Below are 14242 nucleotides of genomic sequence, written 5' to 3'. Positions count from 1 at the left end.
TCAACAGGGGAGGGGGACTCTGACACAACCTTTCACCAACATACAAGTCGGTAATCCACAAAATTCCTTGAAGTGCAGACAATAAAGGCAGTAACATCTCCCATTCACCCTCCACGGGTGAATGCTCACCAGCCAGACAGAGCTGAAGAAGTGACTCAGACGAGTCACGAAACTGTTCTCTCTGTGATTTTCACAAGTAAGTCCAGTCGAACAGATTTAATTTACACGCTTTTAGAATACTACCTGCATGAATCAAAATCTACATCGATATCTTTGGAAAATGGTAACAATGATAATATTTATTCTAACTCAATGTGAAACGCCTTGAAACCAACATGTTTAGCAAACATTTGACATTCCAGAGCCCAGAGGATTATCCTTCAACCCTTTCTATGCCAGGAACTTTGGACAGTGTGTACAATGCCATGGGGGTTTCTGCACCAATACGCACTCAAAGGACAAAAAGAGTCAAGAATGGTCCAGATACATGAATTCACAGTGGTCCTCTACACACTAGTTTGAACATTATTTCAAATATAATCGGTTAGAGATGTTTGCACTGTAAAAGGTAGACCTCTTGTGTGATTACAGTGCACTCGCGTTATAACGAACACGTTATAACGAAATTCGGGTTAGAACAAAGTAAAAATTAAGGCCGCAATATTATGCACTCTATGTATTTTTATCATTTATTTGTTCAGTTATAACGAATTCCGATATAACGAAAGAAAATTGCCGGTCCTGAGGACTTCGTTATAATGGGAGTCCACTGTACATTAATTTAAAGAGGTCACAACCCTAATATAACTCAGTGGTGATAGTGCACAAAATTGAAGCTTTGCACTGGTCCCTTGCCTGACCATTTGCTCTTTTTGTGATTATTTGTGTACTTATTTATGTATACAAAGTGTACATCTACACATACAAAAGAGATGTATATTACATACGTACATGTACATGCACTAGGATCGTAAAATACAGTGCATGTATGTATGTGGATCCTTTTTTATTGTGTGTGTGTATGTACGAGTGCATGTGGCTATGAAGAAGTGCATTAAAGAAATGTATTTTTACGATATCTGACTATTTGTGTCATGACCACCTCAAAGCATGATACTACTCTTGCTAGCTGATCATCATTTACAAGCACATGGTAAAATATCTGTGTTAAACATCACTACGATTTTGTATGTGACAGGTTGATCTAATCATGATGTTTGCATCATTTCATGAAATATGATACGATTTTGACAAGAGCTGATGCAAATTTGGTATCGCTAACCTGGCACAATACACAGAACTATCAACATACAGTAAACGCACCTTACTGCAGCAGATAGAGCAAGCTCATGGTTGGAATACATGCCTCTCAGATGTAATACAATTGTTGACTTGTGAGATATTCATAATTTGTTTAGAACTTTTCAAGTGCAGCCTGTACTTGCAGATGACCATTCTACCTGCCGTTTCAGCGAGCGCATCTGGGGAAAGACACGCGAAGGCACTCGAAGGCTGAAACCAATGTTGATCACGTGAAAGAGATGCCTTTGCGTGGAGAGCACTTTCAAAGAGAGTTTACCGTGAACACTTCACTGGCATCAGTGGAGATATCAACCAAAGTACTTGTAGATGAGGTACATGATGACGAGTGTCACAATCATCCCGCCAAAGAGAATGATCTTGTCCTGGAATGTCCGCTTCTCGATCAGCCGCATCACGGTGTTGCTCAAGCCGAGCATGTTCGTCACATCCAGCATCTTTCGCTGCGCTCCCTGAATGACATAAACAAGGTGTGATGACATGTGATCAAAACCAGTCAAACTCTGGACACAACATTTCTTTCTTTTAGTGCTTATCTTGCTCTCACATGTTCTGACAATTCACTGTAAGTGTTTAAAGGACAAGTCCACCTTCATATACATGTGGATTGAGTGAATGCAACAATATTAGTAAAACACATCAGTGAAAGTTGGGGGAAAATTGGACAATCCGTTCGAAAGTTACAATTTTTTAAAGTATCTGCGCAGTCACTGCTGGATGAGAAGACTACTACAGTGTAAGATGTCATATGCGTGCAACGATATAAAGAAAATAAAAAGAGAATTTCACAAAACTTCGCTTTTTGAATAAAGTGCGCATTTCTTGAACTCGTTACTGACATATGTTAAGGGTAATATTATTCCCCCTGCCTTCTGAAAGAGAGAAGTCAAGTGTTCTCTTGTTATGTGAGAAAAGTGAAAATGTGTTGAATTTTCTTTATTCTTTCTTTTATATCGTTGTACACATGTAACATCACAAGCTATAGTAGTCTTCTCATCCAGCCTTGAGTGAGCAGAAACTTCAAAAATTCATAACTTTTGAACGGATTGTCAGATTTTCCTCAAACTCTCTCTGATGTGTTCTACTAATATTGCTGCATTCACTCAACCCACATGTCTATGAAGGTGAACTTGTCCTTTAATAAGGATGAGTACTGTGAAACCAGCAATCTTCACGTTTATCTTAAATTCATGAATTTTCTGAGAGGCAAGGTTTGCAAAATCAAAATGCACATGAAAGTTCTTGTCTACACTATATTTGTTGACTTCTCTGTTACAAATAAATGCCGGTCCATGATCATTACTTGTGACCTTGCATCACAGAAGCAGCAAATGTTCACCAGATAAGACTTTTCATTTAAAGTTCAATTCTAAAACAGGATAATTTGGCATGTAAATGTCACAAACAAGTAAACTCATATATGAAATGACATGCATTAGTGAATCAGGAAGCTAAATACAGCATGTGCACAATTCGTTCAATTAAATTTTATCAAATTAAAAAATCCATCTATCTCTAATGATCTTTCCTTCTGACTTTTGGGACATTGTCATTGTTTGAAGTATAATCATCTCAGCTTGAAACTGTTTATATGCACATTCCTGAACTCACCTTCAAGATCCCTCTCTGATCTCTCAGGTTCCCTATCGTTGCTGCCCCTGATGAAATCAGGTTGTCTATTTCTCGATGGCTGTTGTGCAGTGACGTGTTGTGCTGAAGTTCATGGTCAATCATTATTGAGGTGTTATCATCCTGAAAAAAAAAAAGAAAAGACGTAAAAAGATTGCAAATGCATGCCAACCACACGGATATGCCAGTTTCTTCCTACATTTCTCCTTTTTATTGTCGATTAGTAGCCAAAATGAGACGGAGAAGTAGGTGTTCTCAATCACAAAAGCAACCTTTTTTCTTTTTTGTTAAAGAGTGTGCGGAACACTGGGCAGAGGTGTAAAAGGCCATGCAGTGCTTCCCTATCCAAATTAACAGTTATTTTAATTCTCGGTATCGCCAATACCTGGGTGCCACGCAACAAGCATTGCTTTAGATGCATTATGAGATAGTTCGGGGAACAAACTTGCAACCGGTTTTGGCTGCATATGCACTCAGGTCACGTACTGTCTTAATCCATGGGTATTTTTTGTTGAAGATTTCTTTGCTTTCCATCACGTTACCAGCACATTGAAGCCTGGCAGTAGCGCACCATGGCTCCAGTGACCACAAATCAGTAAAATTGAGAAGTTTTGAACTCTTTTTTTTTTAGCTTAAATCTAACAGGAGAAAAAAGCAGCCACCAAAGAAAAGCAGACAAAAATTGCATTGCATCACATGGAAACTGAGACACGCCCAAGACAGCCACAAGCGACAATGCTCCCAAGGAATCCTACAGTGCATCTGTGACACAGGGCCCTGCAACGTGCGCAAAAGCTTTTTGCCCATTGGCGATGCCGGGAATTGCTTTGCCAAGATCTGTCTGTATGGGGTGGGTGGAGATGGGGGTGGGGATGGAAGGGATTGGGGTTCCTGGTTTGAGGAAAGCTCACGTTGGCTGTGAATCGTCTTGTGAGGAGCTCCTCCCTGTCTCTCTCCTCCTGTTCTCTCATCTGTCGTCTGTGCTGGATGTTCCTCAGGGCGGCGTTTAGATGCTGGCAGTCGTACTTCAGCTGGTCCACCTTTCTGGAAGTCAAAAGAAAAACAAAACGAAACACTGAATCGGTGCAAATATCTTCTCTCTTGTGAATTCACAAACATTTTCATTGATCTCTTCAGTGAAACAAACACAATGAATGGACCAGGTAACATTAACATTTCATAAATATGTTGGGAAAGCAACTCTTGCTAGAATAGCAACTTCTTGTAGCAACAGCCAATCACGACGCAGGATTCTTGTCATCACTTCGACACTTGCGACTGCAGCAACAGTTGCTATCATAGCAACATTTTTTATGAAATGGGGCACAAGTTTTCACATGTGTCAAAGCTGCCCTCTATGTTTTCTTTGTTACAGTTTGATGTATGTTTTCAAGATACTAACTTTTACTTTTATTTCATGCCCTGTAAGTATTGGAATAAATGTAGTAAATGTGCTAATTGCACTCTACAATGTGTGTGATGAAATATGTTTGATCTACTTTGGGCAGAGTCATGAAATATCTTTTTTCCTCAAAGAATGGAAAGTAGCAGGGCTCAACATTAGCGGTGGCCCGGGGCCATGATGCCTAGCCACCAGATTTTCAAAAAGGCTATCTTTTGGTGGCCCAATCGGGCAGCTAAAATTCAAAATGAATTTTTATGTTCATACTGTATGTATTTTGGGCCACCAAAATGTCATATTCAAAGATTTTAGTAGCCCGAATGGGTGACCAGAGAAAAAGATTACTGTCAAGCCCTGAGTAGTGGCATTTCATGCACAAAGATCAGGATAAAGATAATGATCAGTGGTGCGATAATAAGAGCTCGATATCTGAGAAACCCTAATTACTTGACTCTTTAGCAGCATTTCGCAAAATCGTTATGAAGTCCTGATTTGCAAAAAAAAAAAAATAGACTTGCTAGATTGTATATACAGTGCACTCCCGTTATAACGAACACGGTTATAACGAAATTCCGGTTACAACGAAATAAAATTTAGGGCCGCAACATTATCAACTCTATGTATTTTTATTGTTTATTCATTCGGTTATAACGAAATTTCGTTATAACGAAAGAAAACTGCCGGTCCCGAGGACTTCGTTATAACGGGAGTCTACTGTATGCCGTATATAATGTTACAAGCCTTGTCACATTACTTCCAGATAGATACTCTGCTTTAGTGTTTGCATTTCACCAGTTTTAGTTATTTTTCCCACCCTTGTGTGGGGAATCCTCACTGTAATGATTGCACCTTATTTTCACCCCTCTGAGCCACATGTGAATAAATGTTTTCCAGCATATTCGTATCACTGGACAACCCTTAACGTGTGTGGACATAAGAAATTGAAGCAGATGACCCCTAAATATGATTACCTTTAATATATATGTGGGCATTGGGGAAGGGGTGGGGGAAGCAGTAAACATAAGTCACACTCACAGCTTTGCATTTTGTCGTCTGGCAGGGGGCTCCTTGTTCACCATGATGTCCAGGGTGTCACAATTGCTTGTCACTTTGTCCAGTCTGGCCCTGATTTCATTTTCTACCACTGTTGAGGGAAATCACACCAAGCAAGAAAAAGTAGGGTTTGTGAACTCTATCAGTACCACTACCACCCCACTAACAGTGAACTTCAGGGGGACTAAAGAACAATTCATATCAAAGGAATAAAAGAAAACAACAACATCCATTTGATGAAAGTTTCAGTCAAAGCAAACACAATGTGTTATGAATGTTGTGGCAATGTAAGTGATAGTTAGAAATCTCATTTGGATATCCTATGGAGATCTTGAAATAGAGATCTTGGTCACCTGACTTTAACACTACGGAGGCAAAGGTTAACACCCTCATTGCCATCATCATCATCATCTTGGGTAAAATTTATACCACTTTGAGTGGTAAAAGGGACAATGCGCCATTGTTACATCATTATATTAAAGGCGTGTTGTGACCAAGCTAGTGGCGCAGCTTGCATGGTTGGCATGGGCACAGCGCATATTTTATTTTTATGAGCTTACAAAGATGCAGGATTTAATTTATATTCATTTTTACTTGAGAGACGCATAGATATACAATTACATGCTCTGAGCTTGTCGATATCATATACAGTAGTTGATACGTTTATTATGGTTTAGATGCACTGGGACAGTATGCAAAGGTTAATACAGTGTACTGGAGTTTGAGGCAATCATAGTATCGGTGGACTGGGGTTGTTTTATTTGTGTAATAAATGCAATTTCAACTGGTGATCATGGCTGTGTCAGACCTCGTCATTGAAATACGAGTCCGGCTTGCAACATTTGTATGAAGTGTGATTTTCAGTCATGTTGCATAATCTATATTTGTATTACGGAATATACTAGAGAGTCAAAAGTATCGACACTGCCTATCTAATACATACGATGTGCATCTTCTCGTTTTGCCTGTTCCACTCGACTCAGTCCATTTTGAACATCCAGAACAAGCCTGCATGAAGCAAAAGCCAATACACATAAATTGTAGAAAGAAGAGGCCAAACATGTTATTAATATAGCATTCTGGAAGCAATAAATGTTTACAGTAAGTTCCACATCACTGAACATTATACACTCTCAGCTGGACTGGTTTACTGCAGCATTCTGCTAATATGCAATAATTTCATAAATGCACTAAGGTTAAAAAAAAAAAAAGGTTAGTTTGTGGTGGTAGCACCATGGAATAGTGGATGAAGTGCTTCATTTGTAAACATTCCAGGTTTGGGGTTTGAATCCTGCCTGGGGCATTTATCCTTGGACAAGATGTTTTGCTGACAATGTCCTCTTGACAGAGGTGTAGAAATGGGTAACTGGTACGCGTGATACACAGATATCCTCCATAAACACTCTATCAAAGCACTGAACTCCATAAGAAGAAAAAAAAGTGTAGGCCTATTGCAACTGATTGACAAATTGCCCTACATCGACGTAAATACGCACCGATTGTTTTAGAAGTAGCCATGATAAAAGAAATCATGGACGTACATACTTGAGCAGTATTCGAACCTACAACCTCCTGATCTCTGGACAGGTGTCATCTCCAATACACCACCGAGCTTCTGCCCGACAGCAAGTGTTGATTCTAATCCTTATAGCATGCAGCGGGTACTCTTTTATCATGGCTACTACTAAAACACTGATCAATTCAGTGCTTTAATAATATGCATGTCGATGTAGGGCAATTTGTCAATCAGTTGCAATGAAAACATCTTGACGGAAGAATGTCATGAATTTGAATAAACTGCAGTGTACAAACATAGGCCTAATTCGTAAAAAAAAACCAGCACTTTCCGTGCCAAATTCGACTGTGCACAAAAGCATAGGTTTTACATTTTCGACGGCATTATGGTCAAATTAAGGGTGGCTTGAGCTTGCTTTACTGGTGGAAAGGCAGGCAGGCTATCCTGGGTTTTGGGGGGCTACATGTAAATCATTTTAGGCTTCTAACTTCAGCACAGCCCCTAAGCAACCTAACCCTACCCCTAAACTCTAACCCTATTGACCCCTAACCTAAAGCCACCTAAATTTAATTCATATTATTACTTTTATACATATTGCTTTTTTTTTCAATGTCTAGCAGGGGTTAAATGTACATATGGCTTAGGTAAGTTAGAAGCCTAAAATAATTTAGCCCCCTAACGTTAAACCCTAGTGCCCCCAGGTTGAATGCTGCCAGGATTGCAGGACCGGACAGGCAGAGGTGGAAAAATTTAGCAGATATCTTATTCTTACAATTTATCATAACACAATTCACAAAGCAACTAGAATCTAGATCACAAATGGAATGTGACAATTTAGTGCAGGGTAGAAATAGAATTATACCATAATCAAAATAAACAATTAATTTAACAGTGCCATTAGGCCTAACATTAGTTAGGCACCTGCTACTGTTATGAATAGCATTGGTTGCCATTGTCTACATTGAACTAGATTGAAGTGTGACTGAGTCTGTAGTGTTATTATGACCCTCTGTCATCTGACTCGAGGATGAGGTTCTGGGAAATTCACACAGCCTTGACAGGCGGACAAACATTCACGCGAGTTTTTGTTGTTTTAAACAACATGGAACAGAGAACTATCATCATTATTATCCAGAAAGGCCAAAATTGTCAAATCAACACCCTATGAATGATGACCTGTACTGCTGTAGAACAAAATGGCAAACATGTAAATAAATGCATGGGACTGCATACTATTCTGCCGGCTCCCTGCTCACAAACATACGGCATAATTATCTTGCTTATCCTAAAGCAGCGGCACTCCGATGTAACGAATTTACTTACTTATTTGTCTCATGGTACAATTTCTCCATATTTCTTTCCTTCGTCACTAAGGCAGTGATACGCTGCGGCTGACTACTTATATTCATATGTTAGACCAATAATGCGCCGTACACGTTGCGTTTACCGCACTACTACTGCGGCACTCTGCTCGTCTCTCTGGTCATGTCACAGTGTACACGTTGCCTAAAAGTGTGTGTGTGTGTGGGGGGGGGGGGGGGGGGATCGAGGGACCCAATGAGGGAGAGATGGGGAGAGAGAGAGAGGAGAGAAGAAGAAGAAGAATAAGAAGGGGCGGGGGGGGGGGGAGAGAATAAGAGGAGGAGAAAGAGGGGGTCTTGAATTGAAGGGGGTGGGGCACAACATTTCAAGAGATTATATTTGGTGGACTGATAGGGGCCATCAAAACTTTTTTGAGTGTGTAGTGTGCGTGTTGTTTTTATATGTTTTTATCATCCAGAATATTGGTAGTACAGGAGTAATAACTCGCCGCCCAGTCTCATCAGCAGTGGTGTTTGCCTGCCGCGACAAGGGATGCCATCATATCGCCGCTAGTCTTTATGAACAAATCTTTTTCTCTCACGGCCAAAACACCACTGCCAAATTACGTCAATCCATCAGTAAAAGACTAAGCATATACTCACTCATATAATTATGTAATAATTTTCATGAATATGTTGGGTCATGGAAAATCATGTTAATGCCTCAATTCAACATTAAAGGGGCCCTGAAATCGAAATGCATGTTGATTTGTGTTGATTTATGATACCCTCAACATCACTTTGCGGTGAAACGAATATCTAGAAACATTCCATATATTTTTAACGATTTTTTTTTCATCTATTTTTCTTTAGATTACTTGGGAACGCCCACAAAGAAAAAAAAAAATCCTTCGAAACTAATATTCCTCAGATGACCTCATATGCCAATCATCGCTAAAGTACTGAAATGTTTAACAAAAGACATTGGAATGCACCTTCCCCTCCACTCAGCAGAACTTGCATGTTTCTGTGATATTAATGTGACTAACAAAAGACATGGCGAGGGAACATGCAAGTTATGTTGAGTCGAGGGGAAGGTGCACACATTCCAATGTCTTTTGTTAAACATTTCACTACTTTAGCAATGATTGACAGATTAGGTCATCTGAGGAATATTCGTTTGGCAGGATTTTTTTGGGTGTTCCCGAGTAATCTAAAGAAAAATAGAAGAAAAATCGTTAAAAATATATGGAATGTTTCTAGATATTCGTTTCACAGCAAAAGTGATGTTGAGGGTATCATAAATCAACACAAATCAACATGCATTTCGATTTCAGGGCCCCTTTAAATAGTCAAAATTATGTAAGGCATTAGGAGAACCGAGTCACATTATTATTACTTGAAGCCCTGTGCAGTCTGATGATATACCGACCAATGTTCACGTAAGTATAATTATTGTAATACACCGTATTCTATTTCAATTCTATCCCCCTTTTTTTTTTACTTCTCATAATAGTCACAGTCCATGGTATTTGAACACTTTATTTTACAGGAACTTGCCACTTTTAACACGATTATCATGGTTTTATTTTAATGTTGTTTTATATCATGGAAATAGTTCTTTTGTTTTGCTCTATTTTCGGGCCACCAAAATTATTGTCGGGCATCCGCCCAGAAAGAAAAGAAAAAATATATACAAAGGCCATAATATATCAAATTATGAAATTTGATGATTTTGGTGGCCATCAAAAGAAAATGTTAGTGTCAAACATTGATTTATGAATGCATGTATGGATATAAAATATTATATATATATATATATATAAATATATATATATATATATATATATATATATATATATATATATATATATTATTCATTTATCTATTAATTCATGTGTATTCATTCGTTCAATCGTACACATATACTAATATGTCTGAAAAATTATCTACACTGCATATTGAAAATTGTCAGCCCTGACAAGTTTTCAGTCTCTGACGATTACCATAGTAACAGTTGGTGGCCAGAGCTTCTCAGCCAATCAAAACCAAGGATTTGACTGAACTTGTCAGAGATTGAGAACTTGTCAGGGCTGACAACTTTCATAAAAAGGTGCCCTGGACGACGGCAGATAACAAAAGTGACCACAAACTACAAGGCAAATCAAGAACCTCTGGAGAATGTGCATGGATTTATTCCTGTTTTGCGAGACATTTTTTTTTTCATTTATTTCCATACTTCTCGTATATGAATATTACATCAGAAACAATAATACAAGTTCTTTTACCTTGTAAACAATGTGCAAAAACAAACAATATACAGTATGTCCTAAAAAAAAAATTACAATCAAATTTTTCGTATTGACAACATCCAATATGATTAAACTGTCTAAATGCTACTTCAGGGTCTTAAAATATAACATCTTAGCTCTACTTTGCAGAAACCCCATTCAGTTTGGATAAGCGGTCACAGAGAAATGTGGAATGTTGTGAAGCATGTCATGAGTCTGATTCTAGTCTGAAGTTTAGCACTTTGATGCTTTTGTGTGTGAAAACAATAGACAGAACTTGGAGAGAAGAGATTTATTGACATCCTCTACAAAATTCCTCATTTCTCTTTGACCACTGAAGCAAATCGAATGGGGTTTTCTGTAAGATGTGGGCAATGAGTTATAGTATCATACCCTGAAATTGTATTCGGATTGATTCACTATTTTTCAAGATATCATTGCGAAGGGTCCCGTTGTATTTTTTTTTTTTGGGGGGGGGGGGGACATACGGTACATGGTAATAACACATCAATTGTAATAACTGGTCGAAATCGAAATGGGGTTAAGAAAAGTATGACGGGACCTACATGAAAGCAAGCTTGTTTGGCCCCGAGTAATCAGTGTTTGTGAAAAAGAAACGGAGAACGGATAGAAGAAAAGACCAGGCGACCAAATAAGAAAAGCGGGGTATGCCTATGTGATAAAAAAAAAAGAAAAAAAATACACTAAAATGTGAACCATTATTGTAACCAAGCTATCATTCGTTTCCGGAGTAGAACATGATTTGCATATAGAGCCTACTTTGGTATACACTATAAACTGTTGTTGCATTAAAACTATCACAAGATCGTGTTCAATAAAACACAAAAGTAACATGTACAGCTATTAAGTCATTTGGTGCCTGTCGTCAAGCTCTGGGTAGAAAGTGAGAGAGAGGTAGAGGGAAGGAGGAAGAGATTGAAATGAAGTAGAGTGTGGAATTGCTGAATTCGGAGAACCTGGCGGCAAGGCCCAAAATGCAATCTGCAGCGTGTTGACAAGAATGTTTGATCGGACAATAACATACTACAATATTACAAAGGACATTACACATTTATTTAGTGTCTGTAAGATATTCACTCAATAAAAACTCTTTTATTATGCGTTTAAAGGAATATAAAGGCGAGCAGCTTGCTATTTCGGGGGAGAGGTCATTCCAGTATCTGGGGCCCGTATACATTATCGTGGTTTTTTTTTGTGTGTGTGTGTTTTTTTTTTAAAGCGAAAACTGTTCGAGTACGTGGAAGGTGAAATTTGTCACTTTGGCGGGTAGGATAATTATGAATCAAATAGTTTTTCGTGAACATGCGAGTAAAAACCATGCGGTAACTTCTTGGCAGAAAATTTATACATGAATATGCCGACGTTATAACTTTCAGTTATAACGTTTTCAGTATTTTATTTTTGAAGAGTAAGTTATTCGTGTGGGACAAATATCCGACATGGTTGATATTTCTAATGGCGCGTTTTTGAATACGAAACAGTACATCAAGAAAATTTCTAGTTGCATCAAGAAGATTTCTAGTTACATCAAACCACGAACGGGTGCAGACATCCTCAAGAAAAGTGTTTGACAGATTTAGTCTGAAGGTTAGTGAATAAAAGGTAAGAGTAATTAATTACATAATGCTACACACCTCCTATACCATGCTTTAGTTAACTCAATAAATTGAGTAAACCTTAAAAATCCACAACAGTAGAGGTAGCATAACATGTCACACTGAAAGGAAATTTAATTGAGATTAAAAAGTGGAAATATAAGATAAAAAGAATACTCCATTAATAAAATATGTTTAAAATCATTTTCACACGAGTATAACGACTGCCAGAGTCATTAATATCGAACCACGCTGGCGCATGTGGAAATCTGCCTTAAGTCATGTTTTAACCACTTATAATCTTGCAATGGGAATATGATTTTTTTCTTCTTTTTTTTTTTATTGAAAATGGGGGAAATAATGATCGTGAGTACTTCATAAAAGGCATGGCATAGTTTTGGTTGAGATGAAGGATTCAGATTTTAACTTTTGGCGAGATAATTAGAAACCACTTATCAAATATTAAAGTACATACAATCCTGAGAGGTATTCAAAGTTTTGATGAAAATCGGTTTTGAAAAAAACAACAAATTAAAACAGAGTGGTCCTAATTAAAGGTGGGTCACACCTTTTATTAGGACCTTTTTGTTTTTGTACATTTTAGCCATTTCAAAACCAATTGTCATCAACACAAAGAGAATCTTAGTCTTTCCATTTGAACTTAGTATATAGTGCATTATATATACATGTAATTATACCGGTAACTCTTATAGTCAGAGAACGTGGATGGAGGTACAATGGTTATATAGCCTATAACAGACTTTTATACCGCGTTTACAGAGCTATTCCAGACGATTTACCAGTATAATAACATCGTGGAGTACATAAATCGATTGTACCACTTGTAGATTAGTAGAATTTACTGTGTGGATGGTCCCTGAGCAGAATGAACCCATACTCTAAAAACCCAAAACAAAGTAAACTGAACAAGGATGATGACACAGAATGATAGGCTGCTCACAAATTCCAGTATCAATAGCATGCAATAGCAGCTAGTCCCATTGCACCTGGGTAGAATTTTGCTGATTTTCTTTCTTTCTTCTTCTTTGAGCACCCAGTCATATATCATGGTTTCTTATGTGAAGCTCCTATGTCGCCATAATTGTATATACATCGTGATTTGTTATCAATTTTGAAAATATTCTTATTTCTCATCCCAATCAATATAGACTCTCCAACTGTGTAACCATTATAGTGGGGCAGATATGTGAAAAAGGCTCACATCCGGCTGAAAGCATGAAATTTTGCATACAGGGGTATTTTGAAGCGCTGATTTCAAAAACTGCCGGATCCAAGAGATCGGACCACGGGGTCGGCCGCCATTTTGAATTCCAATATGGCCGCCGTCAAAGATCCCTATCTTCAGTTCTGAATGACATAAGCCATTGGAATTTGATACATACAAGCATGGTGATATGATGACTTCAATAACAGACTTATATGTCTGACAAGCTGCATGGCAACCAATTTGAATTTTTATACACAGTTGCCATGTTGGAGTGTTGAAAATCTCTATCTCGGGTTTGTAAATTAGGCTACCTGATTGAGCGCGCGTTTGTAACTCATTAAGTGCGCGCTGCTGTATTTACATTGTGATGTCAGTGAAAGGGTGCATTATGCTTCCTTTTTGCTTCACTTTTTGACATGCCCGGGAAGCGTGTTTTTTTTTTTTTGTTAGTCGTGATGTTTGTCTTCGTAGCCACATTGGAATTCAAAATAGGAGGCATTGCGTTTGTCAGATACATCACATTAGTTAATGTTTCAACTCAGTATGTTAAAATACTTGTTTACACCTAATTTCAGCGTCACTCACAACTTAGAAATCGAGATAGGCATGGAATATTTCGTCGAGGCGGCCATATTGGAATTCAAAATGGCCGCCATTCGATGTTTGTCAGACACTTCAATTCAATCTGTCATCAAATTCAGTATGTCAAAACGCTCATGTGTACCAAATGTTGGTGCCACAGGTCATTCAGAACTGAAGATAGGGATCTTTCAATTTGTTTTGTGATGGCGGCCATATTTGAATTCAAAATGGCGGCCGACCCCGTGGTCAGATCTCTTGGATCCGGCAATATTTGAAATCAGCGCCCCAAAATACCCCTATATGC

The 14242-nt window shown here is 38.2% G+C and overlaps 1 protein-coding gene across 1 annotated transcript; it reads right to left on the bottom strand.

Annotated features, from left to right (window-relative positions):
* Window positions 1-1487: 1487 nt before the first annotated feature.
* On the bottom strand, window positions 1488-8301 carry LOC140245386 (Golgi SNAP receptor complex member 2-like). Its single transcript, XM_072324962.1, has 6 exons — window positions 8244-8301; window positions 6348-6412; window positions 5387-5495; window positions 3861-3993; window positions 2932-3072; window positions 1488-1772 (listed from the first exon to the last, which is right to left on the bottom strand). Exons 1-6 carry the CDS (start codon window positions 8270-8272, stop codon window positions 1611-1613), a joined length of 639 nt encoding a protein of 212 aa, XP_072181063.1. The 5' UTR covers window positions 8273-8301; the 3' UTR covers window positions 1488-1610.
* Between the last annotated feature and the right edge of the window lie 5941 nt (window positions 8302-14242).

The sequence above is a fragment of the Diadema setosum genome, chromosome 22 (assembly GCF_964275005.1).
Source record: "Diadema setosum chromosome 22, eeDiaSeto1, whole genome shotgun sequence".
In the NCBI taxonomy this organism is placed as follows: domain Eukaryota; kingdom Metazoa; phylum Echinodermata; class Echinoidea; order Diadematoida; family Diadematidae; genus Diadema; species Diadema setosum.
The sequence above is the reverse complement of the archived record's forward strand: the minus strand, read 5'-3'. Positions and strand labels throughout refer to the sequence as shown.

What these genes read in the sequence shown, in the direction of transcription:
- LOC140245386 (XM_072324962.1), bottom strand. Translation starts at nt 8,272, where the DNA reads ATGGAGAAATTGTACCATGAGACAAATAA. An exon ending in CAAGACGATTCACAGCCAAC is followed by an intron (nt 3,073 to 3,860) that starts GTGAGCTTTCCT and finishes TTTTTTTTTCAG; the next exon opens with GATGATAACACCTCAATAAT. An exon ending in ATCAGAGAGGGATCTTGAAG is followed by an intron (nt 1,773 to 2,931) that starts GTGAGTTCAGGA and finishes TATGTCATTCAG; the next exon opens with GGAGCGCAGCGAAAGATGCT.